The following is a 24,439-nucleotide window of genomic DNA, read 5'->3' as shown; positions in this document are numbered from 1 at the left end:
TGTTATACATATTCACGAGATACTTTATATAGATTACAATCGGTATTTACTTGAAAAAATACAAAAAATAAGTAATTTAATACATTTCATTAAAATCTTTTTCAATAATTTTCTTAAATAATTGTTTACAATTTAATATCATTACTTACTCAAATTTTAGAACTATTTCATTTAAGTTGTTATAGGAACATAATTTTATATCAGATGTCAATCTTAAAACAACTGAAAGTCATAAATATTTGAAAAGTTATATAGATATTAAAAATCATAATATTGTTAAAACTCTTTTTTAAAAAAATGTGATTTATCATGTATATTATTTAAACATTTAAAATCATTATTTTTTTTAAATAAATAAAATTTATCTTAAAATTACATAAATTTACAGGTGTATAAAAATGATAAGAGGAGCTGGAGATGATGCAAATTGAACAAAATTAATTTGAAGTGATAGTCTTTTAGTTTTTATTTTAATACTTTGTTAGTGTACTTAATAATATTATTTCCAATACCTTTTAGATTTTTTTTTCTTTCAATATTATTTATGTATATTTTAAAATTTGTCAATTTTTTAATATAAAATTTTATTTTTATTATGATTTGATAATTTAATTATATTATTTATATTTTATATATTTTTGAATATGTAAATAATTAAATAATATTTTTTTATTTTTTTATTTAAATTTAAATAAAATAAAAATAGTATGTTTATTGCATAGATAATAAGCTAGTTATAAAACATGTTTGATATTCGCGTATTGATTGAAATAAGTTAATTAACCAAAATTTATCAAAATCAACTAAAACTAATAAAAGCAATCGATATTATTTAATATTAAATTTAATATCAAAATTACCCTTTAAGTGTATCATATTTTAATACTGAAATGTATTGACCGATATAACTAATAGCAAAACAAAATTATCAACATTAAAATGAAGCCTATTGATCAGCACAGGGTTTACACTAAAGTTAGTCAATTTCACTTGATCGCAGGCATAGTTAGTCAATTTCACTTGATCGCAGGCCACCTCTATTCCTTCCTTCAGAGCAAATGCCCTGTAAACCTTCTTTACTGCACCAACACCAAGCAAATCATTATAGCGCCCAAAGCTTCCAGTGGGATCAACCTCGACATACAATTCCATCTCTCGATCAGACATATTGGGATGGGACTAGCAGTCAGCATCTTCGAAGATTAGAATCATGAGATATTATTTACAGATTATACTTGCAAAAACTATTATCCAAATAGAGAATTCACTTGAAACAGTTCAATCTTGGAGAAACGGATTATGATTAAAACCTCGATCGAATTGAAACTAAATCCAATATTAGTAATTTGAAGAATAAAAAAAAACAAAACTGTCAATGCTAATATGAAAAATATAATTAAAAGAATCAGAAACATGTTGAAGATTAAGGCATTGATCATACGAAAGGATTCAGGTGGTGAAAATTTTGCTTGGATTCGAGAGTCGAGATTGCATTATCAAAACATACAGTATGAATAGGGGGTGGAGATGCATTTTCTGTTTAGGCTTCCGTTCCGTGGTACTTTAAATGTCACGGATCTATGCAAAATATTAGGTGGATATATAGCAGCGCGCATCAGAGTTGTGTTACGAAACTTTTAGAGTTCATTCGGATTGGAGATAAAATTAATTTTGATGAGTTTAAAATTAAAAATGAGATATGTGTTTAAATAAAAAAATAATTATAGCGATGAGAGGAATTGAAGTGAGAATAAAAAATAATTATTAATTATATTAAAATAAAAATTATATGTAATAAAAATTTTACATGATTTAACATTTATAAAATTAATAAATTATTAAAAAATTATTTTTATATCAAATAATAATTTTATTGGTAAATAATTAAAAAGTAATAAAAATAATAATATATCAAAGAATGAAAAAAGAAAAATTATTAAGAAAAGATATAAATTATTTTTATATCAAATAATAATTTTATTGATAAATAATTAAAAAGTAACAAAAATAATATTATATCAAAGAATGAAAAAAGAAAAATTATTAAGAAAAAATATTTTAGTAATTACAATATTATGTAAAAGGTAAAAATAGAATAAAAGAAAAAAAAAAGTGGCCAGTTGGCTACTGAATCAAATTTTTTCAGTGACTAAAAATCACAAAACGCACCACACTATTGACACCTAAATGGATACCTTGATCAGTTGGTACAAATTTTTATAACAATTAGCCTCCCACTAGAGCTGCACTTGATTCCAAACCAAACTTTAATTCCGTGTCAAACTGTCGAAAGCTGCTGCAGTTGTGAAGAAAAAGGCATGTCACAAGCATGCATGGAACCATATTTGAAGAAGCCTCGTATCCATACAATGAATTTTGTAGAGAACATAGACTTATGGAGTGGTCTTCGTCATCGGCTTTTAATTTTTTTTTCCCTTTTTTTCTCACCTTATCAGTTTTTTTTCTTTCATTGTTTTTTTGGGATAAAAAGGTCTTTTTGGAGGGTAAATTGGATGAGTGAGAATGATTAAAACAGTTGGGATATCCTCGTGAGACAAATATTTTACTCTTTTGCCCTTTTTTTACTTTCTTTTTTGGGTTATTTCATTTCATTTTCCTTTTTCTTTCCCTTTCTAACCTATTCTCTCTCTAAAAAATAAATTTCAGTCAGCAACCGCCGGGCGTCATTGTTCACTATCATCCTAGTAACGGTTTTACTCCATAATTTAGCCACTTCTTCCCTTTCACCTTTTATGTATTAAAAAAAATCCTTAGAGCTTAGGATCTAAACGCAAAAAACTTAACCCGTCCCCATCCTATTTGTCATTGCCACCGTTTCATTACCGAACCAATCTTCCTTCCTCCACTCTTTCTTATTTACTTTTTGATTGATTTTTTGAAAATCTCCTTTTCATCGCAACTCACCATTATTGCCACAATGGTCTAACCTATCACGGTTCTTCGTGGCTAGTAAGGTAATCTGTTGGATTATGTAATTTTTTCATATTTTACAGTCTTCCTTTAGTCATGATAAATTTTTTAATTATAAGGTTAAAAACAAGAAAAATGATGAGAAAAGATCTAAGTAAAAAATTAGATATTTTTATTAAACTTTTCTTTTTTTAATTTTTTTTTTTTAAATAATGGTATAGGTGAAGTAACTTTTGTAATTAATGTAATTTTCTTTATCATCCCTTTTTACTGAATTTATTTTTTAGTGCTTATTTGGATTTTTTACTCTCATGCGACTTTTTTTGTAGGAATAGTTCTTTAAATTTCAAGATTCTTCGATGAGCCTTTTCTTTTTTTACAATTAGTTATCTTTGAAACTGTTGATAACAATGGTTTTCCAACTTTTTTGGCAAAAAAAGGGATGGATTTCCAGCTTCATTTTTATTATCTACTTCAATCACATTTAGATTCATATTATTGTAGATCAACATGTCTATGTCACCACTTGTTTTGTTTTGATATTGTGATTGTATATGTTTGATTTTTTTATGTATCAGTATTGCAAGCATTTTATACCAAAGAGTGTAACTTTACATAAAGCATGGTGTAGTAGGCATAATGTTGTTTGTCCACATGTTGGTTGTGGAATTATTTTTAGGATTAGAAAGACTAAAATTTATGTGCATTGCGACAGATGTGGGCAAGCTTTTCAACTGTAAGAAATGGAGAAGCACATGAAAGTGTTTCATAAACCTTTTAGGTGTCCTTTTGGAATAGTCCCCGAAAAGGAAGACATGGTAGGTCACACTTCTTTGTACATAAATTTTATTTTAATTTATTTTATTTCAGTTAATTAGGTCATTATTATTGTCAATTTTAGTTAATTGATTTTAAAAGTGGAACACAAGTTAATTCGAGAATCTGAAATTTTTTAAGAGGGAACATTTCATATGTCGTTTTCATATTGGTGAATTTGATTTTGAGTGCAAGTTATTGATAAAGTATTCTATGTGTGTGTATATATATATATATATATATATATATATATATATATATATATATACATTTTATTTTAAGTTCTTGGATTGCTATATAACATTCATATATTATTTGTCAATAAATCTGTAAACTTCGTGATAGTATATAATTTTATTCATTTACAAGATGTGAAATTTGAGTAGGTTTTTTGTTCGTTATTTTTCAGTAAGCACATATGTTTCATGGTTTACAAGGGTTTGATGCATTAAGTTTTGCTCAATTAAATGCCATTGAATTGAATGAATATATAAATTGAATAATTGAATCAATTATGTTTAAAAATAAAATTACATCATATTAATCATAGTATTAAAAATATGTGTTTTATTTGTTGTTAGCTCGATTACATATGTGCATGTATTTTTAATTATGATTTTTAAATTTGTAGGTTGGAAATATTTCTCAATGGTAGCTTAGTAAAGCTTAGTAATTATTTGTTGAAAATATCAAAATAACATCGACATCAATGGTAAAAAGTTATTTTTTTTTTTAAGAAAGCTTTTGAATTATTAATTTTTTATTGGTTTGAATTTTACTTTGTGAAATTGAAACTCCATTTGATTGTTTTAAAGATTTTGATTTCACATTTGATTTTGAGATGCATTATAGTTTTAATATAATTCTATAAATTCTAAGTCTAAGATAAGAAAATCAAACTCCTTTTACTAATTGAAATTTTGTTTTATTCAGTAAATACTAGGTGATAAAACTAAACTATTAATTTTAGACAGAAAACTAAAATCATTATATAAAAACAGCTTTTTACTTTATATTTTATCCCTTTTCATTTGTTGTAATCTTTTTTAATTATTGATTACGTACGTGTTTTGCATCTTGAGCGTTATGGTCACGAATGACGATGGTTGTAGGTTTTTTTGATTGTATATTTGGTCCAGCAATAATTTTTGTCTTTTTGCTTTTTAAAAACATATATTCATATCTTCCTGCAACTGCTAGATTTAATTGTCAACTTGCAATTATTTACATTCGTCAGAACTAGGGACGGCAATCAACTCCATCTCCGACGGGTTTCGACCCGACCCCATTCTATGGGATCGGATTTTTTTTTTTTAATTTCGGTTTTCGAGTTGGATCGGATATAGTTAGGGAATAATCTGGGTCGGGTCGGGTTCGGGTATGTCTAAAACCCGACCCGATATTATATAAAAAATTATTTTTTAATTAATTAATTATTTATATATATTTATATTTATATAATGATATTTTTAAATATTTATATTTAAAAAATAATATTTTATTAATTTCGGGTCGAGTCGGATACAATTTACATAGTGTCGGTTCGGATCGGATTCAGATATAAAAAAATCTGGTAGGGTCGAATTCGGGTATGCTAAAACATAAAATCGGGTCGGGTTCGAGGCGAGTAAAACCCGCCCCGAACCCGACCCGATGCCATCCCTAGTCAGAACCTGGTTATGATTCTGGATCTTTGAATTGGAAGCAAGATCACCAAAACAACATACCAAAGAAGAGAATAAAGTGCATGATCAGTTCAGATGTGCAATTACAGGCAAGGGGTATTTCACGGGAAAACTTGGAACTCCCCCGTCTTTGTTTGGTGTAAACCATTAAATGGAAAGATCAGGGAACCTAGACGGGCAAAAGTTTCTGATAAGCGATGGAGCCAATGCCTCAGTATCTGATTAAACGAAATTAAGACGCATTCAGCAGAGCATAGTATATAAAACATGCAAGTGGCAATGACAATAGTTGTTGTTTCTCATCTTAGTCGGGTCTCTTTTTGTTCCATCTTCCATTGAATGTGTCCTTAATCGTCTAAAAAGAATTTAAATTTTCTGGAACAAACTAGGTCCCTAAAGATAATTCTGAAAAGATCACTGTAGTCTATCGGAGACATGACACGAGGCTGAGTTATCAAAATCTGTTCAGAAAACTTCCCAAATACGTAGCAATATAGTAATTAGAAGCAAAGAAATGAGAACCCTATATAGTTATCGTAAAAGAACTTCACTGGTTGCTCCGGTACCTTGGTTCGGGAAGTTATAACTGAAAAAAAAAAAAAAAAAAAAACCAATTATATAACAAATCAGTTGCGACAACCAGTATCATAGAGGATTAGAAACCTCTTTAACAGAAAGTGACCTAAAATTATGATCTCATCCCTTCTGAACCAACCTTGAAAATGTACACTGTTAGGAGTAGCAATAACAGTCCCCCCAGTTACGCAAAGTTGGCACCTATTCATAAATCATAACCTCAAAAGAGTTGTGCTTAGCCCTGAAAGGGCTTCCTTCCCCCCTTTTCATACAAAAGGGCCAACTCATATGGCACTTTTCAAGATTCTCAAATAAATTTAAACTGCATTACAAATTTAGCACATGAGATGCTATTCTAAAATACGCAGAGTATAGGCACCTTCGTCTCCCCTTAGACAGTTGGCTGTACTATTAGAACCATCTAATTCCAACTTTATAAACCAAAATTCAGAGAAGTTAATGTAGAGAGAGAGAGAGAGAGAGAGAGAGAGAGAGAGGTTGAAGAGTAAGAAAATATCATAGACAACGTCAGTTAATCAGAATTATGAAACTAAAATACTTTTTTAATATTTGAACGTTGTTATATTCATTTAAAAAACCAAAATTACCAAGATAATGACAAACATCTGAAATGGTACATTAAACAAATTTTCTCAAGGCTTAGGAGTTGGTATAAACAAGACAGCATGGTACCATAATACCATTGATCAGTTAAGACAACTATTCCCTTGGAGGATTAGAAGCCTCCCTTACAGAAGGTGACCTGGAATCGATGCTGCCATCCCTTCCGAACCTTGAAACACTTCTTACACTTTTAGGAGTAGATATGCCAGGGCTTGCACCTCGATAACTGGCACGAAGAGTTTCATCCACAGAAGAAGAGGACTTTGCAATTGCATTTCTTACAAACTTCTGGGCAGCAGGAGAAAGGGTACGCACACTTGGACTAGCACTGCCACCTCTATATGGCGATGGCAATGGTGGCTTCTTAAACATCTTCGACCTCTCTCTCAATTTCCGAGCAGCTTCCCTTGACAAGGAGTGCGCCTTGACATCTCTGGCAGGCGGACAAGGAATCTTAAAATGAGGCCCATCACCGCTACCACCAATATCAATTGGTGTATCTTCAGGCTCCAACCTCAAAGGTGTCCCTTCAATTTCACCCCATGTAATAAAGGGGGATTCATCAACACCTGGTGCAGGTGATGGAGTCCTTACAAAACTATAACCATTCTCTGCTTTCTTCCCAGATTCCACATAAAACTGATGTGGGGTCTTTCTCAAATCCTCCAGATCATACTTTTTGCCCTTATCCCCATCCCTACCTGACATAGGCATCGGAGTTGCACCCGCCACAGGAGTATAGAGCACCTCCACAGATCCATCATCTTTCGGCCTAGAATCCATCACTTTACCATGAAAACGTGTGTTAGCACGGTTGACCTCCTTCGTCAAACCCTTCAATCTTACTGCCCGTTCCTCCTCAGTCAATGGAGCCTCACCCCGATCAGCAGGATGATACATCAACAAATTCTTGGCCGTATACTTCCACCCTTCCAATGTGCTCGTTGGCTGATCAGACGTCCCATACCCATCTGTAATCCTATCCCTTCTCACATCCGCAATTAATTTAACATCCTCCTCCCCCTCTTCGCTCTGCGTCAAATACCCATACTTCTCCTTCTTCTTCCTATTAACCTTCTCTAAAATCTTTGAAAAACTATCATTATCCTCACTCGTATACCTCCTAAAAAACTCATCTAAGGACAAACTCGTATCGACCTCACCCTCGCTTTCCCTACAATCACCCTCACCGGACAATTCCCTACCTAAAACACCTGGGGTTTTGGGGGTTTTACCATCAAATTCATCAAAAGGAGTAAAATTTCTCATAAAAGTAGAACCAGGGGTTTGAGTTTGACCTCTACCATCGGAATTCACATTATTTACCTTTTTGCCACGGCGTTCGATTATCTTCAACTGGGCATCACGAATTTGAATCGGATCGCCAGTCTTGATGGCTTCGAGCCAATCGAGTCGATCTCGGAGCTTGGAAATGTCGGGGAAGAAATCACGCTCGATGATCTTCTCGATGGCGGCGACGTAGGAGTCCTCATCGAGGACTCGGGGGCGTTTTTTGCTAGGATTATTCGGGGTGATTGAGGAAGAAGCGTTGGGAGTTTGGAGGCAGTTGTCGGAATATGAAGATGGAGACGGTGATGAAACATGGCGCGGAGAGTGACCTGGAGAGAGAAGCATGGTGTCTCAGAAATTAGGGTTTTCAGAGAACTGAAATTTGATTTTAGGGCTCGCCCCTATGACGTATTCTACTTTAATTTTAATTTTAATTTTAGTGGGTAATGGGTTCCATATATATAAGCATAAATAAGGACCCACGACAAAGTCAAAATTAAGAAAAAAATCCAATAAGCAACCAATAACCGCGTCTCAAGACAAAGGAAACACAGATACTTGAGTGTTACTGACGGTACTTTATTATTTTCCCAAAGCTCTCCTCCCCTTTCCTTGCCCGACTGTGTTTTTTTTTTTTTTTTTTTTATTAGACTTTAACAAATCTGAAACGCTCTTTCCCCACTCTACTTCCACCCTTTAGCTAACCTACTTTCACTTTCCCGGTCCAATCACGATAGCTGGTGTGATCTACGGCGCTGATTGACTTGTATACTCACGCGCTTTCCACGCAATCTTCGGCTAGTGTTTCTTGATGGTCTCTTCGACAATTGCATAGGTAACTTTTTTTGTGTTTACTTGGTTCAGTTTTTGTTTCTTTTACCTAATTTTTTTGTGCTGGAGTGAATTGAATTGAATCTAGCGTTTGCCGGCGTAATTCTGGAAATTATGGCTCTTAGTTGTTTCCGTACTCTGTTTGCTGAGAAACTCGACGAAAAAGAGCGAAAGAGTTTGGAAAACCATAGTCTTTGAATTAAATTCTCAATAGTTGAAATATCTTAAATTTCATATTTAAAGTGAGTTTTTTCCAGGTGATTTGATGGTTGTTTTGTGTTTCCTTTAGTAACGAACTTTAGAATTTTTTCTTATATTAAATTAACCTCACAAATTTCATCGTTCTGTTAGTAGTTGAATTAGGGATTGTTTGGTTGGCGTTTGGAAGCCTTTCCTGTCTTTTGTTAGTTATAATTCTGAAATTCTTAATCAAGCGAGCCAGTCATGACCTGATGCAATATCATATGATTATACTCTAATTTTCTGAGCAATTCAATACTAACGGCTGATATATGTTGCTTGCTGCACTGATTCAGCCAGTTTATTTGGAATTATCTGATCACCATTAAGTCATGTACATATTTTTGTTTAAGTATATGTAAAGTCTTTTGCAAATGCCTTTTTCAAGTTTGGCCTAGCAATAGAGGCATATTTTTATGGTAACTTGGGTTTTTTCTGAAATACCTTCAACTGATAAGATGTTCTTTATTTCAGATGGTTTCTTCGGAGGAGTGTGTAACACATGAAGTTTGTACAGATAAATTACAGAGCCTAGACGCTGGAAGTCATGCATTGCAACAGATCTTTGATAGTAAAAGTCACTCAGCACTATCTGAACAAGGAGAAGGAACCCTTTCTATTAAATCAGAGAAAGATCTGCTTCCTGATACTGGGGAACATCCTTCACAACTGGAGCAAGGAGGAAATGCTTCCTCTATGATATCCGAGAAAACATTGCTGACTCCCTCTCCATTGCCTGGTACAGAAGGGAGCAGTCCTGTAGTACGTGAGAAAGCATCAGAGGATGGGTATAACTGGCGTAAATATGGGCAGAAACTTGTTAAAGGAAATGAATTTGTTCGAAGTTATTACAAATGTACACATCCAAACTGCCTAGTGAAAAAGCAATTAGAACGTACACATAATGGGAAAATGGTTGACACTGTATATTTTGGTCAGCATGATCATCCAAAGCCACTGAACCTTCCACTAGCTGTTGGATTTGTTGTCTCCGTTGTTGAAGAGAGACCAGATAAGGCCTCTCCAACCGTTGTCGAAGGTAAGAAAGCATCTTAATCATTTGTGACAAGTCTAATCTAATGAAGTATCAATTGCCTAATTTTCAACTGACTTCATATTTGAAGACAAGTCATTGGATGCACATATCCAAACACCTCGCCAGATTGAGCCAAGAGATGGTTCTCAGCCTTTAGCTGTTGCTGCCAGTGAAGATGTAAAAGGTGCACCATCAAAATCAAGTAGGACAGAAAATGTTGCTGATAGTGATGATGATCATCTCATCTCAAAACGAAGGTACCTTAGTTTATTTCTCTTGTGTGTTTGTATATCCTCTTAACCTTTGTTTAACAGCCATAAATGTAAACAGGAAGAAAGAAAATAGTAATGCTGATGCATGTCTGATGGAGAAGCCAACCAGTGAATCACGAATGGTTATTAAGACTCTGAGTGAGGTTGACATCGTAAATGATGGGTACCGCTGGCGCAAATATGGGCAGAAATTAGTTAAAGGCAATCCAAATCCAAGGTATGTATCAAGTTTGTGCACATTTCAATTTTCAAACACTTAAATTTCTCTAATTTACATTTTATTTCTGCTCATTTGCTATTGTGATGATTACGCTGTTACACCAACTGTAGATATATCGTCATCTTAATTGGAGATGCCTCCTTATCTCTAATGCATAGATAGCGCTTGATGCATATTACTTGTGATGTAGGAGTTACTACAGGTGCTCAAATCCTGGATGCCCTGTCAAGAAACATGTAGAGAGGGCTTCTCATGATGCTAAATTGGTTATAACTACATATGAGGGGCGACATGACCATGATTTGCCTCCAAATAGGACTGTTACTCACAATTCAAGGGGAGTAAATGATCATTTGGCAGCTCCTAATGACGAATCAGGCACCAAGGTAGAAAAAAGTGAGACCGTCTGCCTCAGTATGGCTGTTCATTCTAGTTCTGGAGCTGAGAATAAATCAAGTGAGCAATTGAACGGTGAGTCAAGAAGTAAGTCAGAAGTGTTGGTATGATTGATGCACCTCTATTTGGTCCTGAAAGTGGGTCTACTGAGCAACGGGGTGGGAAGTTGGATCCCTGTAAAGAAAGTGATGCAGTTGGCAGGGATATGATTGTTCATAGTAAAACTGAGTTCTCAGAATACATAAAATGGGCAACTGAGCAGCAAATTAGAAACGAAATCAGAAAATGATACTGTTTGCATTAAGCAGATGGTTCATATGACTCCACGTTCTGAGTGTAATTTTCATGAGCAACAAATGCCTAGTGCAGAACCTGTCCAAAGCTGAACTGAGGGTAATAGTTTAATTATGGTCCTAAGTGGCAGTGTATTCTCAAATGGATCTTTTTCAGGATTTTGAAGTAGGGGCTGCAGTTGGTTGGGTGTATCAATAATATATTGGCAAACCACCCATGTGTAAAATTATTTTAACCAGTTAAATAATGCCAGATTAAACATGTGGTATTTTTTATCTTACAGTAAGATCACATATACAGTAGGTGTCACTGCTAATCTTTAAAGAGGGCATTCTTGCAGTTATTTTTCATCTTATTGGTTATGGACAAATCTGTGGTTCTAAGGCTATGCAATTTCTCACAAGTAAAATGCTTTAATTGGAATGGCCAAATCATCTATCACCATTGTCCAATCCCCATGTAAACTCCCAGCTTCCACCCCCTTGCTTCCATACCTCCACCGCAAACTAGAAGAAAGTAAAATGGAGGTGGAAGGGTGGGGTTGGTTGGGGGGTTGGTGTTACTGGTGTGGCGTGTGGTCATCAGCGTAGATGTATTGACCATTTGCCAACCCATTGAGCTGTGAGGAACTATGACAAAACCAAAAGAATTGCAGTCAGTCAGATCGAGAAATTGGAAATTGACTCCTTCGATCTACCAGCAATAAGACCTCCCTTACAGCTTGCAGAATGAGTAAAACAATAGAACAAGATGAATGCAAAGAAGCTGGCTAACTTATGATTTATAAAAAAGTACACCCTCTAATAAGCTCTTGGCAGCTAAGAGAAAGAGAAGTAAAGACTCTATCACAGCTTAGTCCCCAAGCTCCTAAAAGAACACTAATTGAAGCATAATTATCGCTTCCATGCATGCCAGAGGCCTTGAACAGAGGTAGAATTAAGAACAGGGTAACTAGGAGGTCCTAAGTTCAAGTCACCTATTCTCATGTGTGAGTACAATATTAAAGAGAATTATAAAAATCACTTCCATGCACAAGAAGCAACCAAATCCCTATTCATCCAACCAAGATACAAAGCCCCATCTCTCTCTTCAAGCCTATATTTATCACAGTAGTTCTCAAGCAGTGTTTTTATGGTGGCATTAACCAAGGAGCTTAAAGGATAAGGAGTGAACCCTGCCATTCTGAACCTTGACCTCCACTTTCCCAACAGCTCATGTCGTTCCACTCTCTCAGGCCCCTCACAAGCTATGATGTTAACAACATCCCTTGCCAGGCAGTGCTGCTCAACATTGATCCGCTCTTTATGTTCCCGTGGGAGAGTCACGTCAATTGATTCAAACATGGCTGTGTAATAGTTCAATGTCTCAAGGAACCTAGGAAAGAATGGAGCAGTATTTGTGTTAGATTCCTGCTCCACAAGGGTTACAACCTTTGGAGACAGGCTCTTAACCAGCCTCAAGAGTCGGTCACGAAGGTTCTCGGTGCTGACACTCTCATCAGGCATGTGGTGAAGCATGAAAGCAAAATTTACAGCTAGAGCCTCTCCAGGTTGAACTCGAAGATGTTCCTGCTGAACCTCACAACCAGACATGGCCGCCACATGGAACTCAAATGGCACTTTAAAACGCTCTGCAAGCTTAGACAGCCTCTTTCCCACAATGTTTAGGTCTCCTCCACGGGCATAAGCAGATATGGAATCATCAATACCAGTTATGCGGATGTGGGGTGGACCACCAGGCCTAGCTGCAAATGCTTGGATGAGAGTGATCCACTGACTCCCCTGAGCTATTTGGAAATCAATAATATGGACTCTATCTTCATCCTTCATGGCTTCTGCAATGGCTCCATTTGCAGACATGTAACCAAACTTGAAGTAGGGGCAAACCTCGTAAAGAATGTGCATGTAAGATAATAGATCAGCACTTGCTGGTTCTTTGCATCTCAAAGCCTTGTAGATAGAGCTCCCTGAGGAAGCCAGTCGTGCCACAAGTCCTTCCAACATGTATGCTCCCAACCTCTGGATGGGCTCACCAGAAACTGACACCATCCTTCGTAATTCATCCATTAACCATTGTGCCATCAATAGATCATTATCTGATACTGCTTTTGCACAGGAGACAAGGACCTGTATTAAGTCCCCTCTGGAGATTGCATCCATTACAAGTCTCCAGCCATCCATCTCTGGTGAGGTTGTGCCATCAATAAAATCAGAATCAGGCCCTAGCATCACAGTTTCCAGCTCTCTCAGCTTATCCCTCAAATCACTTACATCATCAGTTATACAGGAACCACTAAGAGGAGAGCCATAGGTATTGTCAGGAGAATGATGCAGGTCAGATGGATATGACTGAGATTCTTGCTGTGATATCGGGCTTCCGTTTGGTGAGAAACTGACAGTTGATGAAGAGTTGTAGAAAGTACAACTGCCATTTGCAGAAGATGACTCCAAAGTGCAATAATGCTCATGGGAATTCTTAAGAGAGAAGTGGGATCCGTGGCTACCATCACTATAGCAGAGAGAGCAATCAATAGTTGGGAATTGAGGGAAGCAGTAGGGCTCAACTTCTTGCTTTACTTGATGGTACAATCCGCTGGCCATGACTGAACTTCAGTGTTGCTGGGATGCTTGCATCGATGGATAATTTACTTGAACAGTTTCTCTGTCCCTTTATAGGGGCTGGGGCAATCAAAGGATTCAAGCCTGGAAAGATTGTTTTAAAACTAAAACGAAAGGTCCTAAGAGTCAGAATTTAGCATTTTATTGGTGTATATTGGTTCTAATAACAGCAACTTAAGAAACCTAGGATTCTCTTTGATATGCTAAATGCTGAATAAACAGATGAGAGAAAAATCAACATCACTACGATCCTTCACCCCTGACCATCCAGATTGCTTCCATCTGTCTCTTTATAATCTGCAAAAAAATGAAACAAGCTCAGCAAGAGTTGACGGCAGCAACGAGGATACATCGGAAGTTCCAGATTCAGCAAGCCAATGACAACAATATTCACAGCCAATTTGAGGGAAACCTAAGTAAACATTTTCTTTTAGTATTAAAAAAAATTGTTTGCTCAGTAGGGAAGGAAACACTGAGATTCATATAATAAAATTTCTTTTCTTCCTTTTCCTCTCCCTGTATATTTAAAGCAGAGAATAAGGAGTATTGAATATATATATATATATATATATATATATATAAAGGCAAAAGTGTTTGTCTTTATCCCTATATGCCTCAAAATCAAATAAAAAAATTCATTAAAGACTTTATTCAACTCAAATCCAGAAACTAGTTTCGTAAGTTAAGTACTTTTAAGACTTTATCACCAATATGGCGCACAAACGTAAATTATTGAAAAGAATAGTAATGCATTTCTATGCATTCACGTTCACAGAGTGTTATAAATACTGATCCATAAATCATCTCCCGTTGTCCCCATAGATTTGCTAAATGGAGATGCAATTTTGACATCTTCAAACCTATACCGAGAAGGAAGAGAAACACTTCCTCATTGATGGGATTGATAAAAATAACAATGGAATATCATTACTCAATAGTAGATACCACTTCAACAGTAGGTTCCCTAGACCTTCAACAAGAAGGATGCATAACATAACAAAGTTGAATAATCCAACCTACTAGAGCTATTACATTGTTTTTCGAGTTGATCCGCGGGGTATTCCCTAACACAACACATCTTTGATGCAGGAGTCAAAATCAGTCCTATTTAAACAGCATTTAGCAAAAATCAACCATGACCACTAGAACTTCAATTTATTTTGCACTTCATAAATAAATAAAACACATTTCAGCATCATATCATTACTTATCAGACATCCTGCCCTAGCAGAGGTGAAGGAGATCAAGCTTTTACAACCAAAAAATATTAGTTTTTTTTTTTTTTTCACTGATCTAAAACCAAGAAAACTGTAAAAAACTCACTTAGTTTTTCATAACAACGTTGTCTTTTTTCTTTCTTTATTCCTGTCATTGCAAACAAGATTTCTAACAAGTATGAACAACCCAGTTTGTAACTAAATCAATTCCTCGCTTGAAAGAGAATCAAGCATCAATCACGAACATAGCAAATAGGCACTAAGACTCCCAATGAGAGCCATTTCAAGGTAAAAAATGAAAACCAAAACTTTCAACATCAGAAAGAATAAATTCTTAAAGTAAAAAAAAAAAAAAAAACCGAAACTAGAAATTCTTGAAAACCATCTTACTTTTAGCTGATTCATCACAAACCCATTTTCAGTAAACTTAATTCATTCACCAAAACATTCGTCTTTCCCTCCCAATAAAGAATCCAACAACAAGTTTACTCACCCCAAGAAAAATATACCAACAAAAGACCAGAATTCCAAGAACCCCCCTCAAAAAAAGGCAACCAAGAAGAACAGACCTTAAATTCAATCTGAGAGAATAAATTCACTTGCATCATCATACCCACTTATTCTGAGGAATCTTCAGCTTTAGTGAAATTACACTTGAGAAAAACAGAGCTCTTTGTTTGGAGAGAGAGAGAACAGGTAAGAAATAGGATGGCGAGAGCTCAGTAACTCTTTTGTGAAGAGCCACATGTGCATTATTAATTAAAAACTGATGAATTATTAAAAGCGTTTAGATTTGAAGTTTTAAAATACAAAATAATAATATATATAAATATAAAAAATAAAATAAAATATGTAGATGATATATTTTAAATTTTAATAATAATTATATATAAATTTAATAAAACAAAAAATATAAATTATATTTCATAATTTTTATATAAAATATAATATAAAAATATCAATCTTAATATTTTACATTATACAAACATACAAATCAGCACAACTAAATTATGTCACAACTTATAATTGCCATCAAACTCAAAAAAAAAAAAAGGAAAGAAAGACATGAAACATTTTGAGTTGTCTTGCAAGTTACTCATACTATTATTGGATATGTTTAAATGACCATAATACCCTTGTTAAATACGCATGAAAATTCATCCTATGGAATCTTTTCCACCAATATTTTTATAATTTATTTGCAAAAATATTAAAAATGCTTTGAGCTATTTCACATTCTGTAAATAAAATTTTATATTTTTTTTGTATTCAAATAATTTTTTATTGAATAAAAAATTAATTTATGTTAAAGGGTTTTTTAGATAAAATTAAAGGTTAAATATTTATTTGAATATAAATTAAAATTTTATCTAAATATAAATTAAAAATTAAAAAATTATCTGAATATAAATAAAAAAATAAAAATTTATTTTTCCATAATAAAAATAAAAATTTATTTAAACAAAATTACAAATTCAAAAAAATTTTATTATTTTATTATTTTCGTTTTTTATGCCAAATAATTAAAAAAGGATAAGGTTGCTTCCCAATTGAGATTTTGGTGCTGATTTTTATTACACTTAATTATTTGATTTAAAGGTTAATGTGAACTATAACTATGATTAAATAAATTAGCATCTTGCTTAAATTGATATCACTTTGATGTTATTTTAAGGCTTGCTCTAATTTTCTTATCCATCATTTCTCAATGCCTTTCATTCTACTTATTTGTATTTTTTTCATCAACAAAAAAAAAAGGGCAATGTAAGAAATACACAAATGGAGTGGGGGGGGGGGGGGGGGGTTGGGAAAGGACCCACACGGCTGAGCGGGGCAAACATTAACACTTACATCACATCGCAATACAGCCAACATTCTCCAAATTCAATCCCCTTTTTCTTATATCGCAAGAGCCCCCTAAATTGCTAATTGCCCTTTCAATCATTTTAATCTAAGAACCCACTTATTTCGCAAAAAATAATTTTTATTTTTTTAAATATTTATTTAGTAAAAAATTGATTAATCAAGAAAAAATGATTTATTAATTAATGAAAAATTATATTATTTTTTAAAAAATTATCGTACGAATTTTAAAAAAAAAGTTATTTTTCAAAAAAAATTATTTTTGAGTAAAATTATTTATAATACTTTTGAGTATAATTTTACTTATAAATAATATTATATTAATAAACAAACACAATTATATTATAATATATTCATAAATAATATTATATTAATAAATAATATAATAAATAATAAATAATTTTATTTTAAGTATTTTTAATAATAAATAATTTCAATATATTTTAACAATAAATATATTTTAATATTTTAACAATTATATTAATATTATTTTTTTAAAAACAAAATTTTTAGAAAACAACCAAACAACAAAAAATATTTTTCATTAACTCGTTTAAATAAAAAAAATTTCTTTCAATTTAAAAATTATAAACATTTTTTAAAAATTATTTTTCAAAAATTATTTTTTACGAAACTAATGAACCAAAACATACTTCATCCATCCCTCTTTTACTTCTACTTTGTAGTTTGTCCTCTTTTTTTTTTTTTCTCAATAAATTGCTCTAATCTCAATTTTGCTTGGTTTATTTCTCTTCTTGTATTTCATTGTTTTTTGTGATGTATTAAAATAATCATACCCATTTCGTCTAGAAGCAGACAATATTCATCCTTAATTTTGCTTTTGGAATAAGATAATCCAACATTGATGTAATGAACCAAGTGATTCCAAAGTTTAAAAAATGGTTTGTTCGTTTTAAATAAAATATTATTTAATATTGTCAAAATCAGGTTGGACCTATTGAACGAATCGATTCAATCGATGACATGATCAATTTAAAAAAATATATGAAGTGGGATAGTTATTATATCAATTGAATCAAATTTAATTAGATTTAGTATTAAATTGATTTTATTCATATTATTTAATATCTTAATTTTTTATTTTTTATTTGTGATCACTCCATTGAGTAAGTGTTCACTTTTATTCATATTTGGCAAAATTATCATCCTCATCAAAATTAATCAATTAAATTGATTAAACTAAAAATAAAAATTTTATTCAGTTGAATTGATTGGACCGACTAAAAATAAAAAATTGGGTCAACTGAACCAAATGAATCAATTGAATAGAAATATCGAAAACCCAAGCGATTGATCGTATGTTCGGATTTATTAAAACATTGAAACTAAGAAAATGAGAATCCTGTTTTTTCTTTGACCCCTTCAAAGTTGTGTCCCTAATGCCCCACAACTCTATCTCTATCAACCTTTGTCAATGCCATGGTTTGGAATTTTCTGTTTGTGCAATATTTGTCCCAAACATTAGATAGAAAGAGAGCTTCGAGACTCGAGCTAATGTGCCTTTTTTTTTTTTTTTTGGTAATGTGCCTTTACGTCCAAGTTAAAGTGACCTCCAAAATCCTTTCCAAATCATGATTTGATTCATTGTTTGGAGGATACTATGAGACTTGGCATGAGATTTAAGATTTATCAAGCCAACAATGATGCAAACTATATTTTAAGCTAGATCTCCATCATTAATTAGATTTTATTTTCTTTTACTTTTCTCTTTTAGTTGCATGGGACATGGGTTAATATAATAATTATTATTGGAATTAAAACCATAAATAAAACAAATTTAAAAGAACTTTTAAAATTAGTGCAATAGGAAAATTTTAAGCTGAAAAGGGATGCTTAATTAGGATGGCAAGTTAGAAGCAAGAAATGAAATTCTTGCATGTTTAAAATAAACTTCTCGTTAAAAAAAAATAAAAAATGTCTGCTTAAATCGATAAATATTAAATATTTCGTTTGTAAAATTTAAATTCAATGTTATTATCAATAATTTTTATTAATAAACAAGGATTTATAAGTTCAATGTACCTATAACATATCCAATTCCTAAGATAATCTCCCCTCATCAAATTTTTTTGAAAAAAATATGAATGTTTGTCATCAATTAACAATATAATTTCATTATTTTGATGGAGACATATTGACTTCTTGGATAAGAACACCCTTGGAAATATAACTAGAAATATGCTCATAAACTTTAATTTTTTAAAATTAAAGGGTCAAAAACATTTTCGAAAAAAAATTTAATAATCATTCAAACTCTTATCGATTTATTACAATCAATTAAACTGTTAAACATTTATTTTAATGAATTGAACCCTTATTAGATGAAATTGGTTAACTGTAAATATCAATTTTCATTTAGTCAAAGATTTAATTGGAGTGAAAATAAATGTTTAAAAGTTCAATTGAATGAAAATAAATATATAATGACTCAATTGATCCGAAATAAAAAATTAAAAATTTAATTAATTGCAATAAAATATCAAAAATTTAAATGATTATTAAATTTTTATTCGAAAACTTTTTTAACGCTTTTGCTAATTTTTAATTTTGTAAATTTTAAATACTGAATTTATAATGCAAAATTTGTTTGGTATACTAATAAAAACTAAATGTACTTAGAGAAGTATGATTTTATTATTACTTACAATTGAAAAAAGTTAAAAAAGGAATAAAGAGTTAAAACAAAAAATACAATATTAATGTAATTAAATAATATAATATTTTAAGGATTAATGTTATGAATGACTCCTAAATTATAATAAAATATTAATTTTAAAATTTTTTAATATAAAATTTAAATTATAAATTTATTAACTAACGAGATCTTCATCTTTAATATAATTAACTTTTATTAACCTTTTTAAAAATAAAATGGACTCAATTAGTTAAATAGTTAAAAGTTGCTTATCATTTTCGATTTATTATTATTATTTTCTTTAACTGGTTTCTAAAAATATTTATCAAAAGATTTGAAAAATAAAATCATTAAAAATAAAATTAAAAAATTCCAATTATTTAGCAAACACACCTTTAATCAAAGTAACTCTAATATTATATTACTAGTAACCATCCAACTTAATAGTTTAAATTAAGAAATGAACTAAAAAGTCCCCGCCTTTGTCTTTAGATTTAAATGGAGCCAAAAATATAATCTTTTTGTATTGAAACCTGCAAAATCGATCCAAAATTAGTGCATGCATTGAAAACATTTTGGAAATAAAATCATATTTCTGATATATAGTAGGTTGGCTAATTAGTAAAAATTCAAAATAAATAATGAAAAAAAAATAATTTCCTGTTCTTGTTTTGTTCACAAAACAAATTTAAGAAAAAATTATACGTGTTAACATTTAAATTTTAAATTTATTAAATATTATCTGTTAAATATAATTATATAAATCAAATAAATTTAATTTTGTTTTACTTCATAAATCTTATTTTGTTTATGTCAGTATTTAAATTCGATAAAAACTCTTGAGATGGTCTCAATTTCTAACTGCTTCGGTATCAGGAAAAAAATTATTCAATTTGCACAGTAAAAGAATATGATAAGAAAAGAATAAACGAAGTAAAAAGGAAAAAAAAAAAAAAAAAAAAACAAATCAAACCCTGAATGTTCCCTAAAGTCCATATATATATATATATATATATATTTCCACGCATGGCATGGAACGGTGGCAGCAATAAGACTATAAGTTATCAGTAGTTATCAGTAGATTTTAACTTTGATGTCTCATAGTTTTTCCAAGTTTTATTACAAAGTTCCATGAACCAAATAGAAAAGCAAGAGGCCATGATGAAAGCTTGACTTTCTTTGCCCGTCATCTTACCGACCATATGCACGCTTGAGCTTTTATTGGAGATGGACTCCTCCAATTTTTCACCTTTTGCATCTGCATGTTTTTTCTTCACCTTCCCAAGATGAAAAAACTTTGACCTGAACAAGAAATCTGCGGAGTCAAGCCTACTAAAACTGTAAAACACTCGGACTTTCCACAAGACTTCAAACAAATTGTTGAAGAAGAAATCATCTCGGCCAACTCAAAAAGTCCTTAGGTCCAAAACGTTTGATTTTAAGTCATAATAATCGAACTACCCCTTTTTCCAAGACAGATTCCACCTAGTTATGACCAAATATCATTTTACTCAACAATTACGACTGCCCTCTATTTCTAACTTAAAACCAGGAAAATTTTCTTATTCTAGCTCAAAATTTCTTAGAACAAAGTCTAGATGCTTAATTCTACTTACCTATCTGGTTTCTTATCTTTTTTTTTTTTTTTCAAATGTCTGGTTACCTATCAACTGACTTTTAAATTAATAATTTGATACATAAGAAACCGCAGCTTATATAAAGACAAAAAAAAAAAAAAAAGATTGCATGTTCTAAGGTTTGAAACTATATCTACATGAACAATAAGCTTGGGTTGTAATATAAGGAAATGCTAATCAAACTCTGCGCAGGCCTATGACATAAAAATGGGTTTAACCATGAGCTGGCCCATAGTGTGCTTGGACCTTTATTTTATTGTTTGACAAATTCTACAAATAGTCACTGTTCGGATACTTATTGATGATGATTTTTTTTTTTTTTCATAAAATTATCTTATTACCCACCAAATCTTTTCCTAATATAAAATTTCACAAGAAAAAGGATCATATTGTATATAAATAAAACAAAATTATTTTTTGAATGTATTTATATCAAAGTTAAATTCATTGATGCAGAATTTATATCGTTAATGATGAAAATGTAATTAAATCTTTGACTACGTAGGTACTGCACAGCTGCATATCTGGAGGATAGAAACTATTCTGCCCTAGCTGCATTTGGTGGCTTTTATTGCAGGGCAAGTCTGTTATCTTGAGGATTGAAATTTTCTTGGAAGAAGTTATGCTGATGCATCAGGAAGTTTCCAACTTCAGGCATATAGGCTTTGGAATTAAACAGGTGCTTGGGAATATTCCTCTTTGCCATTGTTTATAATGTAACCTCTGCATAGCTACTGTGCTTGCTATTGTCCCATCAGATACCTTGTGGATTGATCTGCGAACTTTTACTATTACAGAATTCTCACTGCTCTTGGAAGGGAATAAAAACAAAGTACTTATTATAACAGCATTGCCTAATACAATATATATATATATATATATATATATATTGGCATGTGTTGGTTTTGGTGCTTTTGGGCATGATCATCCTACTCTATATAGTACAAACATATTTTTATTACAAATTTATGATCATAAAGACATAATTTTTCATGATAAGTTATGCAATTTCTAATGCAGTTAAACCCTCAGCATACGAGAACTTTTATATTTGCCGTCAAAAAAAAAAAGCGTTAATTTGACAAAATGAAAGAGGAAAAACAGGGAACCAATTTGCAAGATACTGACTAGCTTCCCAATTTTCTCAAAATTGGTCATAATGCAGGAAAATAGTTTCTACCAATATTTTTTGAAAGCTTTTTTCAGCTTGTTTTCAACAAGAAATAGTAAGCCTCAACACATCACCACAGGGGTAGAACGAGAAACAGGCTTGATCGTGGAAGGGGAAGAAGTAGAATGACCAACATCTAATTTTATTGCATGAATTGATTTGACTCTGAATCAGGGAATAAACTCATATTGGCAAGAATCATAACCTACAGGTAAATACAAGGAATAAAGGTCATCATAAAGAGAACAATGTATATGTGTATGAAAAGATCAATAAGCAAAGGAAAATTAGTCAAAAAGGCATCAAAAAGAAGTTTGATTATGGACAGAGATGGAGTTAAGCGGTAAGCTAGCTGTCATCCACCTCTGGTTCTGTAAGGGAGACTTATCTTTTCTTTTCACTCCGACCATAATAAAAGATATGATTTAGTAGCACCCACATGGATTTTGTAATAATCCTGATTTCTTATATCTTTTTTCTTCCTTTTGAATCAGCTAATCCATTGCTTTAGCATCGTTAAGATGCAAGTTGCTTCATACATGTTCCCTAAACGAGTAAACAGCAGCACATGACCCACCAAAGATCAAACGGCTATTTCACATGACTTGCAGTTTCTACTTTCTAGGCACTTGTGATTTTCTCATCTTGTTTTTTTTTTTTTATATATTATTAGTATTATTGCTTTGAATTTTATATTGCAGAAATTTCCATGCAAAATAATGAGGAAAAATAGTTTATCCAGTTAGTATCTTTATCTAACGCTTACTTGGATCAAGTTCTGTAATCATGGCAGCTCCTTTGAAGTTGCAAGATCCGCCTTTGTGCTTGAACTTTTGGAAATAATCATTGAATGCATAGGAAGCATGGTTTCTCATAGTGTTAGGAAAATAACAAGGGTGGTTCACCTGAATCTTACTGCAATCAGCACCACCGTTCCCACAAGCCCAATCCATGGCTACCTTCAACTCATCATCTGGGGTTTGCTCATCAGCTATGCACCACTGCTCAAATTCCCCAGCTGATGTAGCATGGATAGGAATCAGCATTTTAGAAAAAGCAGAACATACACATGAAACCATCTTATTTGAATGTATCAGATAGCATATTTATTTTAGAGACATGACAAGGTGTTTTAACTATGTTTGACAATGTACCCTGGTTTTCTTATGCTAGAATTAAATAGGAAATATATGCAGCAAAAATATCAGACCTGAACAATCATGACAGTTTGCTTATTTGGAGTATGAAAAAGACAACTTTAGAACCTTAAAGTTAGCAAAAATCATACCTGATTTTTGAGGAATTGTCAACATCAACAGCAGAACAAGCATTACCCTTATCAACAAGAGTGACATTTTCTTTTTTGAAAGGGAGACGGAGAGAGATATTCGGTCTGGGAACCGGGAAAATGATCTATATGATCCACTGAGAGATGTCATAGCCACAAGCTGCCAATATCCCTTATATAGTGTGAAAAGCATAACATAGCCCTTTGCAAAAATACGTAGCAGGGGCCATGTGAAGGGTCATATGGGCTTCATGTTGGCTCTCTTTTTAAAATTTTGACAAACTAGAAATAAAGGTATTACCTGAAATAAAAGCAAAACACAGTGCGGAAACTAAGCACAAGAAACCGTTTAAATTTTTCAATTTTTTCAGCAAAATTTCCAGTATTAGCACCTGGTCATTGCCTGCCATGTTACGCTCAACCCTTTACAACATTCAACTTCAGAGAAAGAATGAGATGTTTCAAGAAATCTTCAACAAAGAAAACTGCTCAAAAACTCAAATTTGAGGCCCAAATGAATAACCTTTGAGCAACAAGAGATTCATTTTCCTCGGGAATGTTTTGAGCAACAATATTATATTATACGTCATGGATGCAGAATCTCAGGTTCATGTTGAAGCTCACCATCTAAAACTAAGCATGCTGTGATGGCTGCGAAGGCTTTCATGTGACTAGTACATAACCATACCCACAAGTGCTCAGCAACACCATGAAATAAAGGCAGAGAACAAAATGTTTGACAAATCTAATCAAATCAAGCAATTTATTACTTACAACC

The 24,439-nt window shown here is 32.2% G+C and overlaps 3 protein-coding genes and 1 pseudogene across 11 annotated transcripts; 1 reads left to right on the top strand and 3 right to left on the bottom strand.

The window, feature by feature from the left end:
• Positions 1-6,506: 6,506 nt before the first annotated feature.
• LOC111314523 (DGCR14-like protein) lies at positions 6,507-8,367 on the bottom strand. Its single transcript, XM_022915955.2, has one exon. It carries the CDS (start codon positions 8,265-8,267, stop codon positions 6,729-6,731), a length of 1,539 nt encoding a protein of 512 aa, XP_022771690.1. The 5' UTR covers positions 8,268-8,367; the 3' UTR covers positions 6,507-6,728.
• A 112-nt stretch (positions 8,368-8,479) lies between these two features.
• Positions 8,480-11,491, top strand: LOC111314524 (WRKY transcription factor 1-like; annotated as a pseudogene). The gene is made up of 5 exons (XR_016332874.1): positions 8,480-8,757; positions 9,468-10,032; positions 10,118-10,286; positions 10,360-10,518; positions 10,712-11,491. The product of XR_016332874.1 is annotated as a WRKY transcription factor 1-like (transcript).
• Positions 11,492-11,964: 473 nt separating this feature from the next.
• Positions 11,965-15,836, bottom strand: LOC111314522 (scarecrow-like transcription factor PAT1). 6 transcript variants are annotated; one of them, XM_022915954.2, is made up of 2 exons: positions 15,616-15,836; positions 11,965-14,126 (listed from the first exon to the last, which is right to left on the bottom strand). In XM_022915954.2, exon 2 carries the CDS (start codon positions 13,809-13,811, stop codon positions 12,231-12,233), a length of 1,581 nt encoding a protein of 526 aa, XP_022771689.2. In that variant the 5' UTR covers positions 13,812-14,126; positions 15,616-15,836; the 3' UTR covers positions 11,965-12,230. The 6 variants fall into 6 exon arrangements, with proteins under 6 accessions (XP_022771689.2, XP_089609374.1, XP_089609375.1 ...); XM_089753248.1 differs by having other exon boundaries at positions 15,660-15,817; XM_089753249.1 differs by having other exon boundaries at positions 15,437-15,786.
• A 4,887-nt stretch (positions 15,837-20,723) lies between these two features.
• LOC111314521 (major pollen allergen Ole e 10) lies at positions 20,724-23,897 on the bottom strand. Of its 3 annotated transcripts, none has more exons than XM_089753238.1 (3): positions 23,662-23,897; positions 23,140-23,391; positions 20,724-20,867 (listed from the first exon to the last, which is right to left on the bottom strand). In XM_089753238.1, exons 1-3 carry the CDS (start codon positions 23,852-23,854, stop codon positions 20,839-20,841), a joined length of 474 nt encoding a protein of 157 aa, XP_089609364.1. In that variant the 5' UTR covers positions 23,855-23,897; the 3' UTR covers positions 20,724-20,838. The 3 variants fall into 3 exon arrangements, with proteins under 3 accessions (XP_089609364.1, XP_089609365.1, XP_022771688.1); XM_089753239.1 differs by lacking the exon at positions 20,724-20,867 and adding an exon at positions 21,861-22,007; XM_022915953.2 differs by lacking the exon at positions 20,724-20,867 and adding an exon at positions 22,400-22,578.
• Between the last annotated feature and the right edge of the window lie 542 nt (positions 23,898-24,439).

The sequence above is a fragment of the Durio zibethinus genome, chromosome 23 (genome assembly GCF_047325235.1).
Source record: "Durio zibethinus cultivar Kanyao isolate XHJ-2024 chromosome 23, ASM4732523v1, whole genome shotgun sequence".
NCBI classification, from domain to species: Eukaryota; Viridiplantae; Streptophyta; class Magnoliopsida; order Malvales; family Malvaceae; genus Durio; species Durio zibethinus.
The sequence above is the reverse complement of the archived record's forward strand: the minus strand, read 5'-3'. Positions and strand labels throughout refer to the sequence as shown.